The sequence below is a fragment of the Phycodurus eques genome, chromosome 12, assembly GCF_024500275.1.
Source record: "Phycodurus eques isolate BA_2022a chromosome 12, UOR_Pequ_1.1, whole genome shotgun sequence".
In the NCBI taxonomy this organism is placed as follows: domain Eukaryota; kingdom Metazoa; phylum Chordata; class Actinopteri; order Syngnathiformes; family Syngnathidae; genus Phycodurus; species Phycodurus eques.
In genome coordinates, this window is record NC_084536.1 from 10,224,814 (window position 1) to 10,240,166 (window position 15,353).

The 15,353-nt window shown below is 40.3% G+C and overlaps 2 protein-coding genes across 2 annotated transcripts in view; one reads left to right on the plus strand and one right to left on the minus strand.

Moving 5' to 3' along the window:
* Positions 1-549, minus strand: part of LOC133410992 (transmembrane protein 163a-like) — a 40,438-nt gene extending 39,889 nt beyond the window's left edge. The window contains exon 1 of the mRNA XM_061692759.1: positions 33-549. Coding sequence (XP_061548743.1) covers positions 33-246 — 214 coding nt within the window. The 5' untranslated portion in view covers positions 247-549. The remainder of the gene's footprint in view (positions 1-32) is intronic.
* A 5,715-nt stretch (positions 550-6,264) lies between these two features.
* On the plus strand, positions 6,265-11,819 carry acmsd (aminocarboxymuconate semialdehyde decarboxylase). The gene is made up of 10 exons (XM_061692469.1): positions 6,265-6,333; positions 7,054-7,098; positions 8,492-8,588; positions 8,671-8,720; positions 9,078-9,314; positions 9,490-9,583; positions 10,321-10,416; positions 10,494-10,666; positions 10,777-10,875; positions 11,757-11,819. Exons 1-10 carry the CDS (start codon positions 6,265-6,267, stop codon positions 11,817-11,819), a joined length of 1,023 nt encoding a protein of 340 aa, XP_061548453.1.
* The last annotated feature ends 3,534 nt before the right edge of the window (positions 11,820-15,353 follow it).

Sequence of the window (15,353 nt, forward strand, 5' to 3'; positions counted from 1 at the left end):
CAACAACAAGATATGAAAAAGAGTTAGCGCACCTTCTCCCTCCACACTGTCTGCGATTTTCATCTCCTGGCCGGTGGTGAGAGCCTCATGTCGGACGGGGCTTCTGACGTGCTGCTGCTGCTGGTTGTTGCGGTTGTTGCCGAAGCCATCCGGGGCGCACTGGCCGTTCCGCACCGTGCCTGGAGACGGATCCACTATGGTCAACTGCGGGACTGGGTAGAACTCTCTGGTCACCGGGTCTGTCATTTCTCTCGCTTTGAGTTCCGTTGTGGTTTCAGACTGGCGCGGCGGCGGAGACGACGAGGATGAGGAGGATGGACGATGAAGAGCGCAGCAGACATCCAAGTGCGAGGTTATAACGACACCAAGCAGTGCCGGCTCGATTGCGTAGTGGGGCGGAGGAGGAGGGGAGCGAGGGAGGGAGGTTGCTTAGACACGACGATGTAATGTGAGATTCATAAATACATAGAAAAATACATAAAAAGATTGTTTTGGTTTTTTTCCCCCAATGGGCAGGTGAACATTTTGTGACCTGCAGACTAAAGAGCGACGTGAACACAAGCAGCCAAGTGCGATGTAAGCAAGCTGGAGGGAGACAGTTTGAGGTTAGATGCAGTGATGCGATACTGTACTGTAAGTGTGGCGGGCGGTACCCTCACATTTTCTCTCCTCCCCCCTTTTTACCCTTCCCTCAGGTTTGCATGAGCCCCGTGCAACAAGCTTTCATGCTCGGAGTTTGACATGAAGAAAACAACAAACACGATACAATCATTAATTTCTTTTGGGGAAGTGTACTTGTAAACACAAAATAACCTGCTCCGCCTTTTTAATCGAATTAAATATCATTAAAATACAATTTTATTAAATGTTGCCTCAGAATATTTCAGCATGAATGAACTGGCCAACACTGCAGAATGTGGTTATTGTGTCTGCACCGCAGTTCAGAGGTTCTGGGTTTGAAACACAGCTCCGGCTCCAGGTATGGACTTTGCATGCCTCCCACATTAAAAAAAAAACACGCATGTTCATACTTGGCTAATTGAAGACTAATTTATCAACAGGTGTGAGTATGAGTGGTTGTTCGTCTATGTGTGCCCTGCAATTGGCTGGTGACCAGTCCAGGATGTGGGAGAGGCTCCAGGTCATCCGCAAGCCTAATGAGGACAAATGCTGTAAAAAAAAAATACAATACAAAATGGATATTGACAGGCAACAGAGAAGAATGTGCTCCCATAAATGGACAGATGAGACAAAACTGGAGTGCTTCGGCAAGTGACAGCAACTATGTTGATGGACGCAAAAAAAGAAGCATAGAAAGAAGACAGCAGTCCAAAAACATGAAGGAGGCTCAGGTATGTTAAGGGGCTGCTTTGTTACATCCAGCACAGAGTGTCTTGAATGTATGCAGGGCACAATGAAATGTCAAGACTATCAAGGCATTCTGGAGCAAAATGTGCAGTATGCAGAAGGCACCTTTCAAACCTGAGCGAGGTGGAAAAGTTTAGTGATGATTGTGGATGTTTTTTTGTTGTTGTTGCTGTTGTTTTTAACCTGTTCTGTTCAGCTGCATGGACATGCAGAATGGTGGATCTGTACGCCTTTTGTGCTGGAACAGTTTTGTTGTGCAACATGGAACCTTGAAATACTCCCTCTCCTTAGTTTTACGTTTTTTTTTTATTATTCTGATGTTTATGGAAAATGTAGCTGAACAGAAAAGGGTTTTAGGTAACAGACAGGGAAACAGAACCGACAAGGGGAATAGAGGTGCGAACAACAGCAGAACAATAGTTAGACAGCCTAGATATTTGACCACAAGTAACGTTACAACAGTCAAATTGTGTTCTCTTTTGTGGATTGGGGGTGGGGGGTGTCACCTGCTGAGGACATTCGACAACTAACCAATTGGACAAGATGAGAGAGGACAGAAAAGGGAAGGGCACGACAGGATGTGGCAAATGAGCAAGGCAGTGCTACTGAGGAGTAGTGTGGTGGGATGCTTTTGTAGTGTCTAAATATCTGTAAGAACCTGAGTTCTGAGGAGTTAAGCCAAGCGAAATGTGAAGACCCACCACCCACCATATTACTACAGTTACCAGGTCCCCAACTAGCAACCATTATTTATTTACCATGATCGTGGGGTGTCGTGCGTTAAAAGACTGAATACACTGGTGAGGGTGGGGCAACCGTCCCCCCCAAACAGGCCAACCAGCTCCCCAGAGGGTGTGCGAATGTATGTGGTGCATTAAACATCTGCAGAGGAAAGGCATGGCGGGCCAGAGAGCAGGTTGGAACACCTGGAAAAGTGTCCTCCCCAGCCTGACACTGCGTCTCCACCCCGCCCCCACTCCCCTCTCCCAACTGACGGGTGTATGATCCATTGTAAAACTGGAGGACCGGCAGGACCGAGAAGGGGGGCGACCAGACCAGAAACCAGCACAAATGTACCAGGACCTGGACCGGTGGGAGTGGAGTATTTTTCGATGGAATAGTATCAAGAATTAGTACCAAGAAGTCTAAATCAATTCTTTTTTTTGTTTTTGTTTGTCAGTCTCTTGCACAAAACAGCATTTTAGCATTAAATATCAATCATTAAAATATCACATTGCCTCATTCTGTTTGTCCAGGGTATGTATAATTTTGGTTTTAGCAGCCTGTCCAATTCTTAATTGCAGGCTGGTTTTAGATTACAACACTAAGTGGCCACATTTCTTCTCGTAGGGACCGACCGGTTGGGACTGCAGACAGGCCAAAGCAGTCTCCTAATACCTGAAACTTCCACGATTGGCTTACAAGCAGTGCAACCACAGACTGAGCAGCTGCTAAGTCAGGTCAAAATCATGCATCTCTAGTGTGGTATTTCTGTAGCAGTTGAACATGTGAGAGCTGAAGGACTGTGTGGTAATAGCCACCACCATGGTGAAACAATGGGTGAAGAAATAGGATGGTGTCCAAACAGCACATGATGCCACATAACTGAACACTGTTCACGGCTGTATGCTGTGCTGTGACATTCTGAGCTGTATACAATACAGTATACATATTTTATACTGCGTGTGTCTAAGTGTCTATAGCTAATCACATAGGCCACATTAAAGTAGTAATAAAGTAGTCACATATTGAATCTTTCTTGAACTCTTGAATGGCTTCTCCTGTTCCCAAGACCAGTCTGGTGTATGGTGCTCATCAATTTGGCAATGGACTCAATGAATCCCATGGGGTTAATGATAACAACGCAATCTGCGAATAATTGCAATGATTTATGTTCCCCTTGCCTGAAGATAGCTGGGATAGGCTCCAGCACGCCCGTGACCCTAGTGAGGATAAGCGGAACGGAGGATGAATGAATGAATGAATGATGTTCCCCTAAAAGTGATTATACTTTCATATATTAATAGTTTAAACCATAAAGATACCACAAACTACAGTGGGAGGAAAAGTATGTGAATTCTATGGAATTTCTTACATTTCTGCATAAATGGATCATAAAATATGATGAGCTTCTTCTAAATCACAGGAATAAACAAAACAGTCTGCTTAAACTAATACCACACAAGCAATTATATGTTTTCAGATTACATTTTGAAAATCATGCAAATATACACAGGACAGGGAGAAAAATGTAACCGAACCTCCAGGCTACAGATTCTCCAAAAGCTAATCAGGTGTAAGCCAACCCGAGCTAACATGGAATCCAATCAATGGGACAAGATTGCAATTGGGGCTTAAAGCTGCTCTGGCCACTAGAAAACACACACCATGTTAGAATTGTCTCCTGTCAAGAGGCATTGCCAGAGGTGTACCATGCCTCACTCAAAAGAGCTCTCAGAAGACCTATGATTAAGAATTGTTGGCTTGAAAAAAGCTGGAAAGAGGTTACAAAAGTGTCCCTAAAAGTCTTCATCAGTCCACAGTTAGTTAGACACATTTTCTGTCAAGGAGAAGGTTCAGCACTGTTGCTTCTCTCTCAAGGAATGGTCATCCTGTAAAGATGACTTTGCAGCCAGACAACGCAGAATGCTTAATGAGGTTAAAAAAGAAGAAGAAGAACCTTAGTGTGTCAGCCGAAGACTTACACAAATGCCTGGATTTCTGTTGACAAATCTACCACATGTCAAACATTACACAAGAATGGGGTGATGGGAGAACACCAAGGAGGAAGCCATTGATGTGTTAAAAAAATATTGCTGAACACTTGAAATTAAAGAGCACTTGGATGTTCCACAGAATTCCTGGCAAAATATAGTTCAATTATATACAACCCCAATTCCAATGAAGTTGCGATGTTGTGTTAAACATGAATAAAAACAGAATACAATGATTTGCAAATCATCTATCCATCCATCCATCCATCCATTTTCTGAGCCGCTTCTCCTCACTAGGGTCGCGGGCGTGCTGGAGCCTATCCCAGCTATCATCGGGCAGGAGGCGGGGTACACCCTGAACTGGTTGCCAGCCAACCACAGGGCACATGCAAACAAACAACCATTTGCACTCACATTCACACCTACGGGCAATTTAGAGTCTCCAATTCATGCACATTTTTTGGGATGTGGGAGGAAACCCGCACAGGGAGAACATGCAAACTCCACACAGGCGGGGCCGGGGATTGAACCCCGGTCCTCAGAACTGTGAGGCTGACACTCTAACCAGTCGTCCACCGTGCCACGATTTGCAAATCATGCTCAAAATATATTTAATTGAATACACTACAAAAAGTCGCAGTTTTTTTTTCATAGTTTGGCCGGGGGTGAGATTTATACTCCGGCGCGACTTATATGTGAAATTATTAACACATTATTATATAATTTCACGTTATTTTCACACTGACAACCGCAAGAGGGCGCTCTAGGCCTGTGTATCTGTACCTGCTACTTCTGTACCTCTGAAAATTGATAATTTCAACGTTAGTGGTAATTTATAAAAACAACCGAGAAGGACTGAACAAAAATGGCATCGAAAAAAATAAATTTCCCCCCAAAAATGCGACTTATACTCCAGTGCGACTTATATATGTTTTTTCCTTCTTTATTATGCATTTTTTGGCTGGTGCGACTTATACGCCGGAGCGACTTTTAGTCCGGAAAATAAGGTATTCTGTTTTTATTTATGTTTAAGACAATGTCCCAACTTCATTCGAATTGGGGTTGTAGGAGGAACAAACAATGCCATATGTGGAGGAAAATGGCATAGCACACCAACATCAGAACCTTATCCCAACTAAGCATGTTGGAGGTAGCATCATAGTATGAGCGTGCTCGTTACCTCAGGGCCTGGACAGCTTGCTGTCATCAATGGAAATATGAATTCACAAGTTTATCAAGACATTTTGCTGAGGAAATTGCGTCCATCTGTCCAACAGTCAAAAGAGGATTGGTATTGCAGCAGGACAATGATCCAAAACACACAACAGAATGGCTTCAGAAGAAGAAAATACATTCTGAATGGCCCAGTCAAAATCTCGACCTATACCTGATACAGATGCTGTGGAATGACCTGAAGAGAGCTATTCATACAAGACAGCCCAAGAACCTTGCTAAACTGCAACAGTTTTGTATAGCATAATGGTACAAAATTCATCCTGATCGTTGTGCACGTCTGATCTGCAACTACAGGAAACATTTGCTGGAGGTTATTGCTGCCAAAGGAGGGTCAAACAGTTATTAAAACCAAGGGGTTCACTTATTTTTTCCTCCCTGTCCTCTTAATGTTATGCTCTATAAAAATATGAAAACATATAATTGTGTGGTACGTATTAGTTTCAGCAGATTCTGTTTATTCTTATGATTTGGATGATCAGACTACATTTTATGAGCAATTTATGGAGAAATAAAAAGAAAATTCAAAGCGTTCACATACTTTTTCCTTCCACAATATGATCCTGAAACACTTCAAAAGTAGAGAAACTCTGCTACTTTGTAGGCCGCTGACACTACCAATGGTTAGCGCTTTGGTGTTTAGTGACCCGAAACTGTATTTTCAATTTGCGGTATTGTTGTTAAGAAAATTTTCAGCTGAAGGTTGTAATTGTGCAACTGTCATTAATGAAACTGCTACATAAAAAAGACAATTAAACATTGTTTTATGGAATATGTGGTCCACCCAGAAAACATCACAGTGCTAATCTTAAGTTAATAAATGACAAGGGGTGTCTCAGCAGCAGTTATTCACCTGACGGTCATTGCTTCCCCGGCTGAGGGTGGGTGACTGACTTTGCCGGATTTCCTCATTGTCATTCAACTGAATGCGCTGCCAACAGACCTCGACATGTCCAAAAGGATGAAGGTTGATATACATAATCATATTTTACCAAAGGAATGGCCTGATTTGAAGAAGGTAGGGAGATAAACGGCACATTCACTTGGCACACATTTGAATTACCGTAACTTCTTATAGCATGGTGAGGAGAGTAAATCCTCATCTTCCATAAAGCCAGATTTTATATGACTCAAGCACAAAAATGTATTTGTGTGTTAGTTTTGTCTGTTCTAAATGCCATCAAAAACATCCAGACAATTCCCAGTGGTGTAAAACAGGACAGCTCAGTCCATACATCAGTGCAAGTGGTTAAACGTTAATCAATAACTAACTACTTGTGCTTGGCTTTCGCTAATGATTGTCCGACTTTATTGCCGGAGGGGAGGTTTTCATTTCTCTTTTTTTTTTCAGTTGTTTTACGTTTTACAACGTACAGTATAGCGTACACTACTGGCCATCATTCCACTGAAACACAACTTTAGATTGACTATAAAAGTTCCAACTAAGCTCAGACCGACATTATTTGCTCACAATTTGTATTGTAGTGTGGATTGCAATGCTCTTTAAAATGTACACATATGCACGAGTCAAATCATAACATCTAAATGAAGTGCAAGCGTGGCACTTCATTTAGATGTCATGATTTGTATGTGTTACAGTGGCTAATCATATCGACAATACTAGTATGTAATACTACAATTAATTGATCACATATGGATATATACTGTATAAGGATTTTACATTACACATTAGTAGATACAGCTTTCTGAAAACTCCAATGGTGTGTATGCATTTCAGAGGTACGGCTATGATGGCTTCGTCCAGCTTCACCATCACTGCAAGGTGAGTCAAGTGCAGGATGATGCTTACATCAGAGGACCTGCAGTATTCTCTTCAAATCTACCTTCAACACAACAAACAAGGGTGGTTGTCATCTGCAGAAGATGGATGAATTTGTGTTTCACACTTGCATACAGTACTGGTTGTTGTATATTTGTGGTGCAGACCACACACTTGTAGGCATGTATGATGTGAAAGGGTTGGAGCACACAATGAGTGCTGTGCTGGACCTCTAAACTGAGTTTTTTAAAGTCCATTCCAGAAAATGTGTTAGTTTTTCAAATTCAACTTACATTTGCATATCATATTTTACAATGGTTTGTTTTTGATCATTTCTTTATGTATTTTTTTATTAATAACTTTTATGTGCAATACATTTTAATTGACTCGTTTATTTAAGTGCAGTTTTTTCCCCCCTATATTTAAGCGCAGTCTTAATATTTATACTGTGCTTAATGTTACACCGGCTTAAACCTTTTTTTTTAAATACAGTATATTTGTTCAGTTCAGTTGTATTTAACTTTTAAGTACAATTCATTTGCATTTCATCTTTTAGAACTGTTTATTTTCAAACATTTATTTTAGTATGTTTTTTTTAATTTTACTTTTATGTGCAATACATTTAATCATTTAGGTGCAGTTTTCTTCATTTTCCTATAATTAAGCACAGCATCAATGTTCAAACTTTGTGTAATGTTATGTTACAGTGGATTACAATAATCGTAAATACCTACACTACTAAATTTAAATTTTCATGGTGGTACTTGGAGAGCTAATATTTTTTTAATAAAATGCTTGTCGAAAAAAGTTCAAGAATCACTGATTTAGAGTCTTCAATTAACCTAACATGCATGTTTTTTTTTTTTTAATTATTATTATGGGAGGAAGCAGGATTACTGGGAGAAAAGCCCACACAAGCACAGGGGGGGGAAATGCAAACTCCAAAAAACCTGGCCCAAGATTCGAACCCCTACCTTTAGAACTATAAGGCATATGTGCTAACCATTACAACAGTAATGGCATACAATATCTCATATATATATTAGAATTACAGATTCAGCAAATGTGAGCACGTTTTGGTTCATCAACAACTCACTCTCTGTGAATTAGGTGTCTCCATCATAGACTCCTAGGCTGTCTGCTGCCATCATGTGGCTGTTATGCAGCTAACACAAGTTCGACTTTGTGTGTCCAACAAATAGGTAGACAACTTCTGTAAACAATCACAGAAGGGAGAAGCAAACAAAAGGTTTGGCCAATGGGGACCTCATGGCTTTCTTTTAAATAAGACAAATTATACATTTTCAAGTAATTCAAAGTCAACCGAAAGTTCACTTTTTAATGTAAAAGCAAACGAGAACATTTATATAACTTTTGAATTGCAACTGTGTTTCAGGGTGAAGCGAAGATGATGAAGGACGGTAAGCTGTTTCGTGTGATTCAAGAAAATTGCTGGGATGCAAGCGCGCGGATACGAGACATGGATCGATATGGTAAAGGCTGTGACATATCGGCCTCCAATCACATAACCCCTGAATGAAATCGAAGAGAGTTTCTGATTATGACAATATTCAGGTGTCACAGTTCAAGCCCTTTCCACTGTCCCTGTGATGTTCAGCTACTGGGTAAGACACACCAGAAACATATTAATTTCAGCAGTAACACAGAACAGTGACTCAGTTGCGCCATCAGCCCTTACTCGTTTGATATTTGAAATAATAGTCACGGTGACTGGCATTTGCACATTTGCCATTGGCCTGTGGGACAGGTAGTCTGACTGAGCCCTATGAACATCTGCAAGAGGCCAATGCAAAAGTATCACATGACATGACATGAAAAAAAATCATACTCTGAATAATAATAATCTGGCAACCCTCTGTAGGAAGGGTAGAGTTAACCACGCTCTGATAGTAGACGATCATCAACTCAGGTGTGCAACACAGACAATCACTACAACATTAATCCACTTGTTTTATTTTCAGGCCAAACCGCATGACACCCTGGATCTATGTGTCCTTTTGAATGACGATTTGGCGCAGACGGTGTGCAGCCACCCCAAAAGATTCGTGGGCCTGGGAACGCTGCCCATGCAAGCCCCCGACCTGGCCGTGCTGGAAATGCGGCGTTGCGTAAGGGAACTGGGTTTCCCGGGGGTGCAGATTGGCTCACATATAAACAACTGGGACCTCAGTGCAGCTGACCTTTATCCCTTCTATGCTGTAAGAATTTCGCTTACTGCAGATGGTCCTGGTAGAACGCTTGCGCGATAGTGTTTGTAAACAATTCGACATTTACACCTCGCCATCCTACAAGTCCGATACTTTTTTGACATTCTTGGAGGTCATGTTTTTGCTCATTAAGAAATACTGACGCTGCAGTCTGTTTCCCATGCAGGAAGCTGAAGAGCTGAATTGCTCCATTTTTGTACACCCCTGGGACATGCAGACGGATGGGAGGATGGCTAAGTATTGGCTGCCCTGGCTGGTGGGTGAGGGAGATGGAGTAGAAACAGGATGTGTTAGATCTTAACCGATTTTTTTATCGTGAGCGACCCCACACATGATGAGAGAAACATCAGCATGTGTTTAACGTTTACAATTCACTCCCGGCACCCCTTTCCGAGCAGATCGGGGACCAAATTCACTCCTAACACACCCACAACACAGAATAATCGGTCAGGGAACACTTTCTGAGACATCTGGATGCCTGAAATGGAATATTTTAGTTTTTATATTGTATAACTGCTTTTTAATGTGTTTTACTAGTGAATTGCAACATTGGTTTGATTAGAATACATAAGATGTGACTTCAGGCTTTCTGCTCAAGAACAATAGAAATAGGTGGAGGTGTGAAGCCAACTGCACACATTCCCAAGAGAGGAAGGTTTTTCTTTTTTGGGGGGGAACCAACCCCAAAATGCCTATTGGTGGTTTATTCAAGAATTTTTGGGTTTATAAAAAAATATATACTATGTATTTTTTACAATGCAATCATAATAGGTGTCAAGTACCTGCGGATTGTCGCTATTCGTGGGCCGGCCCAGTCCCTAACCCCCACGAATAGCGGCGGTCCACTGTATGTGTTTAGAAAGAAAAACAGCAAAATATGCACTTTCTAATTATTACAATGCACTCATTTGCCTTTAGTACAAAATTATCCGAACATTCCTGTGAGAACAGGTCAACTTATCGTAACCCTTCGATTTTTCTTGTATTCATCAAAAAGGCATGCCAACAGAGACGACAATGGCTATTTGCTCAATGATTTTTGGAGGTGTCTTGGAGAGATTTCCAAAATTGAAGGTCTGCTTTGCTCACGGAGGTAAATGATATGCTTAACATGAGATAGACTATGTTTTATCTCTGGTAATAAAAAGATATCCCTCCTTTTTATAACAGGAGGCTCCTTCCCCTTCACCGTTGGTAGAATTGAACACGGGCACAAAGTTCGGCCTGACTTGTGCGCTGTAGACAACGAGTCCAATCCCCGCAAATACCTCGGTTCTTTTTACACTGACTCCCTCGTTCATGATCCTGTTTCCCTGAAGCTACTGACTGATGTTATTGGAAAAGTAAGCTCCCGCGTCTTGAAGGTGGTCAGAGAAGACTCCTGCACTGGGTCGTGTGTTGGGAGTTTGAACAGGCGTTAGTTTGTTGTTCTGTGATCTGATATTTTCTTTAGGATAAAGTGATGCTTGGAACGGATTACCCATTCCCACTGGGCGAGCTCCAACCCGGATCTCTCATTGAGTCAATGGAAGAATTTGACGAAACACTAAAGGTAGTATTCATGTTTGAAACAATATACTGTACACTCCGTTACAAGGCTCCATTTGATGCATCTAGTGGGTTACTGCCTGTTGGATTTATCTTGCCCAACATTATAAAAAATAGACACAAAAGGAATGAAGACGCTGGTTTATTTTTCTCATGAGGAGGGCGCATGGGAGATTGTTCAGATTACAGCCTCTCAACACGCTCTGAACAATCTCTCCCGTCGCTCCTGCATTTATTTGAAAATAGGGAGGTTTCTAAGTTTACAAGACATAACGTACTAAGCTACAAGACACAACACACTAAGGGTAGGGTTTCAAGGTGAAAACATGGCACCTGCCACGTCCCGGCCACGTCCTTCTCTCAGATGATTCCTGCTGAGTCATCTTCTTGAAGGCGAGACATCTTTCTTTCTAAACATTGTCCATAATACTAATGCAAGCTAAGCAAATAAATGATAACTTCTACAATATATCTAACACTGCCCCACTTTGTCCCAATGCAAGTGGACTTCAATGATGTCATAAAAATACATTCCTGGATACATATACTGGTATCCCGATCCACACCAATGTTTAAAGAGTTTTGTTTGGCCCATGCACCACCCTTGTTTAGAGTTTCATGGACATCAGTATGTAATTTCTTCATCATCGGGCTACCTAACTCACCAACCAAATCCATCCATCCATCCATTTTCTGAGCCGCTTCCCCTCACAAGGGTTGCGGGCGTGCCGGAGCGTCTCCCAGCTATCATCGGGCAGGAGGCGGGCTACACCCTGAACTGGTTGCCAGCCAATCACAGGGCACACACAAACAAACAACCATCCGTAAAATCATTAATAAAAAAAAAACAAAAAAACTTGATAGTATTGTCTTCTTGTTTTACAGGATAAGCTGTTGGCTGGAAATGCACTGGAATTTCTGGGCCTCAAAAAAGTACAATTTGACTAACAAGCACATTGAGTCCAACCTGTGGCAGAGGTTTGAATACTCATGAGTCTGTTGTTGTTTATGGTTGTTTTATCAGTCATTTTAATTATTATTATTAAATTCCATAATTTTGTCTGATATAAAAATAGCGAGAAAATAAACTGCTGGTCTACTGCCGTGTGACCAAAACAAAATATGCATCCAACCAACAAAAACGGTTTAAACCAACTAAAAATGCATACTGGGCTGTGTTTTTTTAATTTTTTTTTATTTTATTGCATAAAATCTGATTATGATATGATTGATTAATCATACCATTTTCTGTCAACTGTATATGACTCAAATTACATTCTGAAACATGAATGATCAATAAAACACAACATTTTTTTTATTTTTTTATTGCTATACCATGATTAAAAAAAAAGTCAGTCTGATTTTGGATTTGCTCTTTTTGGGATTCATTGACTAATGCAATAATGTTACTGTCATATGGTAAAGCCGATTTTTCCACGAGAGGAAGGAACCGCTGTAAAATATCTATATGAGCGAGGGATAAAACTTCGATTGAGAGAGAAAAAGGACAGAAAAAAGAAAGCAAGGTAGAGACTTATGTCAGCAATACTCGCCGTCGCGCGGTGACGTCGGTTAGGAAGTGGTTGCATTTATTTTAGTGTTGTACTTTCCTATGTTCAAAAGCAACCTTATTTTCATCCCTCTTTGACTCAATGATATATACCACAAAGGTTAGGCAATTTCACTTTCCGAAGAGACCCGTGGATGACATCAATGGCAGTGATGACGACGCTTCGGAGGATCCTGGAAGAATCTTTCCAAAAGTGCATGGAGGCGTGGCAGAAAAGGCTGTGTATATATATATATATATATATATATATATATATATATATATATATATATATATATATATATATATATATATATATATATTAAACAAATGTTATGTGGTGATAGCACATGCTTTGGCATTGACAAAAAATAAGTAAACCTCGTGAAAATCGGCTGAGAAATGAGAAAGTTATGACTTAATTTCAGTGTCCAGGCATTACCTTTGAAGGGATCATCGGCCTTCCCAACATGGCCGCCGAGTCTTATTATTATTTTAAGATTTTGAGTTTTTGCAGTGTGGGTGTTTATTTTCAGTTTTAAAAAAAATCCTGTATGTATCAGGTCACTTTCATTGCCACAAGTACATGTACTGAATCTATTTAAATGCTAGTTTATTTTTTTTTAAAGATTTTTAATTTGTGCAGTGTGGGTGTTTATTTTCAGTAAAAAAATAAATTAAAAAAAACCCTGGCAGTGTCACGTCGCTTTCATTGCTACAACTACATTCCTTATGAAACACTGTTTGCAAATGTCTGCTTTTCTATAGCTGGACATACACAATTTTAAAAGTCAGCTAGGTGCAGGTGAGAGATTATATTTTAAAAAATACATTATTGCATGATAATGAGTTTGTCTTTGTTTCTTTTTTGTGTAGTTGTTACCTTGTATATACATTTCCAACAGTGTTATCTGTTGGAAATGTATCTATTTAAGAGTCTCTAGCTCTTAAATAGAGCTAGAGACTGGCCAAAATGTTTTTAATATTCCTTTCCCCTGACATGAAATATTCATATTGTATTCATACTGTTACAAAAGGTCTGTGCTTTTCTGACAATAATCCATACTTTTATAATGTATTGAATACATTGATATAATAATAATAATAGCAATAACAATTATTATTATTATTATCATCTTCATTCATTAGTGGCGAGGCTAGCCCTATTTTGGATTGTCCACCAGAAGGTCTTTTTCAAGGTCTAAAAAGTTCGATCAAATTTCAGAAGGGTACTTTCCAAAATTAGGTCATGGGCTCAGCCCACCCAAAGTACTCGGCCTAGACCCTGGTGGCAACATTTTATCACACCTGCTGATTCGTGGCTATTTGAAGAAGACAATTTACATGTCTTCAATTACTGAATGGGTTATCCAAGACTAATTATTAAAAACATTGTGGTGGAACATGTCAAAGAGTTACCGTAATTTCTCATGTATAATGCTAATTTACCCCCCCCCCCCCAAAAAAAAAGAAAACTGTCAAAAGTCAATAGTGCACATTTTACATAGCTATAAGGGCAAATAGAAAAAAACTCTCACATTTTATAAATGTATGCCGCCATTTATGGTTATGAAAAAGTGGTACACTTTCATTCTAATATGCCACCACCACCTAGTGGTTATAAAAAAGGTGTAGTCTACACTTTCATTCCAATTTGACAGGGGTACGTATGACTGCATTATATGTACAGTTGTGCAGTTTACATACCCTGGCAGAATTTGTGAAATATTTATTTATTCTTTTTTTTACAACAACAACCATGATTAATTTATTTATGGTTATATATTGTTTAATGATAATGCTTTCGTGAAATGCTTGACCGTTTAATTTGAATCCCATTAAAATAAAATTAAAAGTGTTTTGCCTGGTCCTTCATGTTTTCTTTAAAGAATTGGACCCATCTTCCAAATTCTGCCTGGGTAATCAAACATGCCAGCACCATGGACGACTGGTTAGCACATCTGCCTCACAGTTCTGGGGACTGGGATTCAGATCCCAGCACCGCCTGTGTGGAGTTTGCATGCTCTCCCCGTGCCTGGGTGAGTTTTCTCCGGGCACTCCGGTTTCCTCCCACATCCCAAAAACATGCGTGGTAGGTTGACTGAAGACTCTAAATTGCCCGTAGGTGATGTGAGTGCAAATGGTTGTTTGTTTCTATGCACCCTGCGATTGGCTGGCGACCGGTTCAGGGTGTACCCCGCCTCCTGCCCGGAGATAGCTGGGATAGGCTACAGCAGCCTGTGACCTTAGTGAGGATAAGCGGTATAGAAAATGGATGGATGGATGGTAATCAAACATATGAGCACAACTGTGTGTTTTCTAATTTACTAAATAATAAAACGGCTGTGAATTTTAAAATAAGAGCATGTACATTTTTTTAAAAAGTATTACGTGTTCAAATAAAGTGCTTAACTTCAGAATAATTCTTTGAAAAAAAACCTAACATAATACAGATAATACTTCATGTTTTGATCATATGGGTATAAGCAAAATCATGCATTGTAAAAATGCATTACACATAGGTAGAAGGGTTTTGCACAATTTTATGGTCAACTTTGGGGGTGCGTGTTATACATAGGTGCGCATTATACACGAGAAATTACGGTACGTGTTATGAAGAAAATGCGCTGGAGAAGAAGATTTGGGGACGGAGGGACCTTGTGTGGTGTGTGACTATAAAGTATCTTTAATGCTACATTAACAAATGTTGTATATTTGATTTTGTCAGAGGTAATGACTTGGGACACCTTTGGCCACTAAAAATAGAGTAGACACACCTCGTATACAGGTGCAAAAATTAAACTATTGCGGAAAATGTACTTCATTTCAGTCGTTCAATTCAAAAACTAGAGTTTTATCCAGCGGCACGGTAGACTACTGGTTAGAGCGTCTGCCTCACAGTTCTGAGGACCTCGGTTCAATCCCCGTCCCCG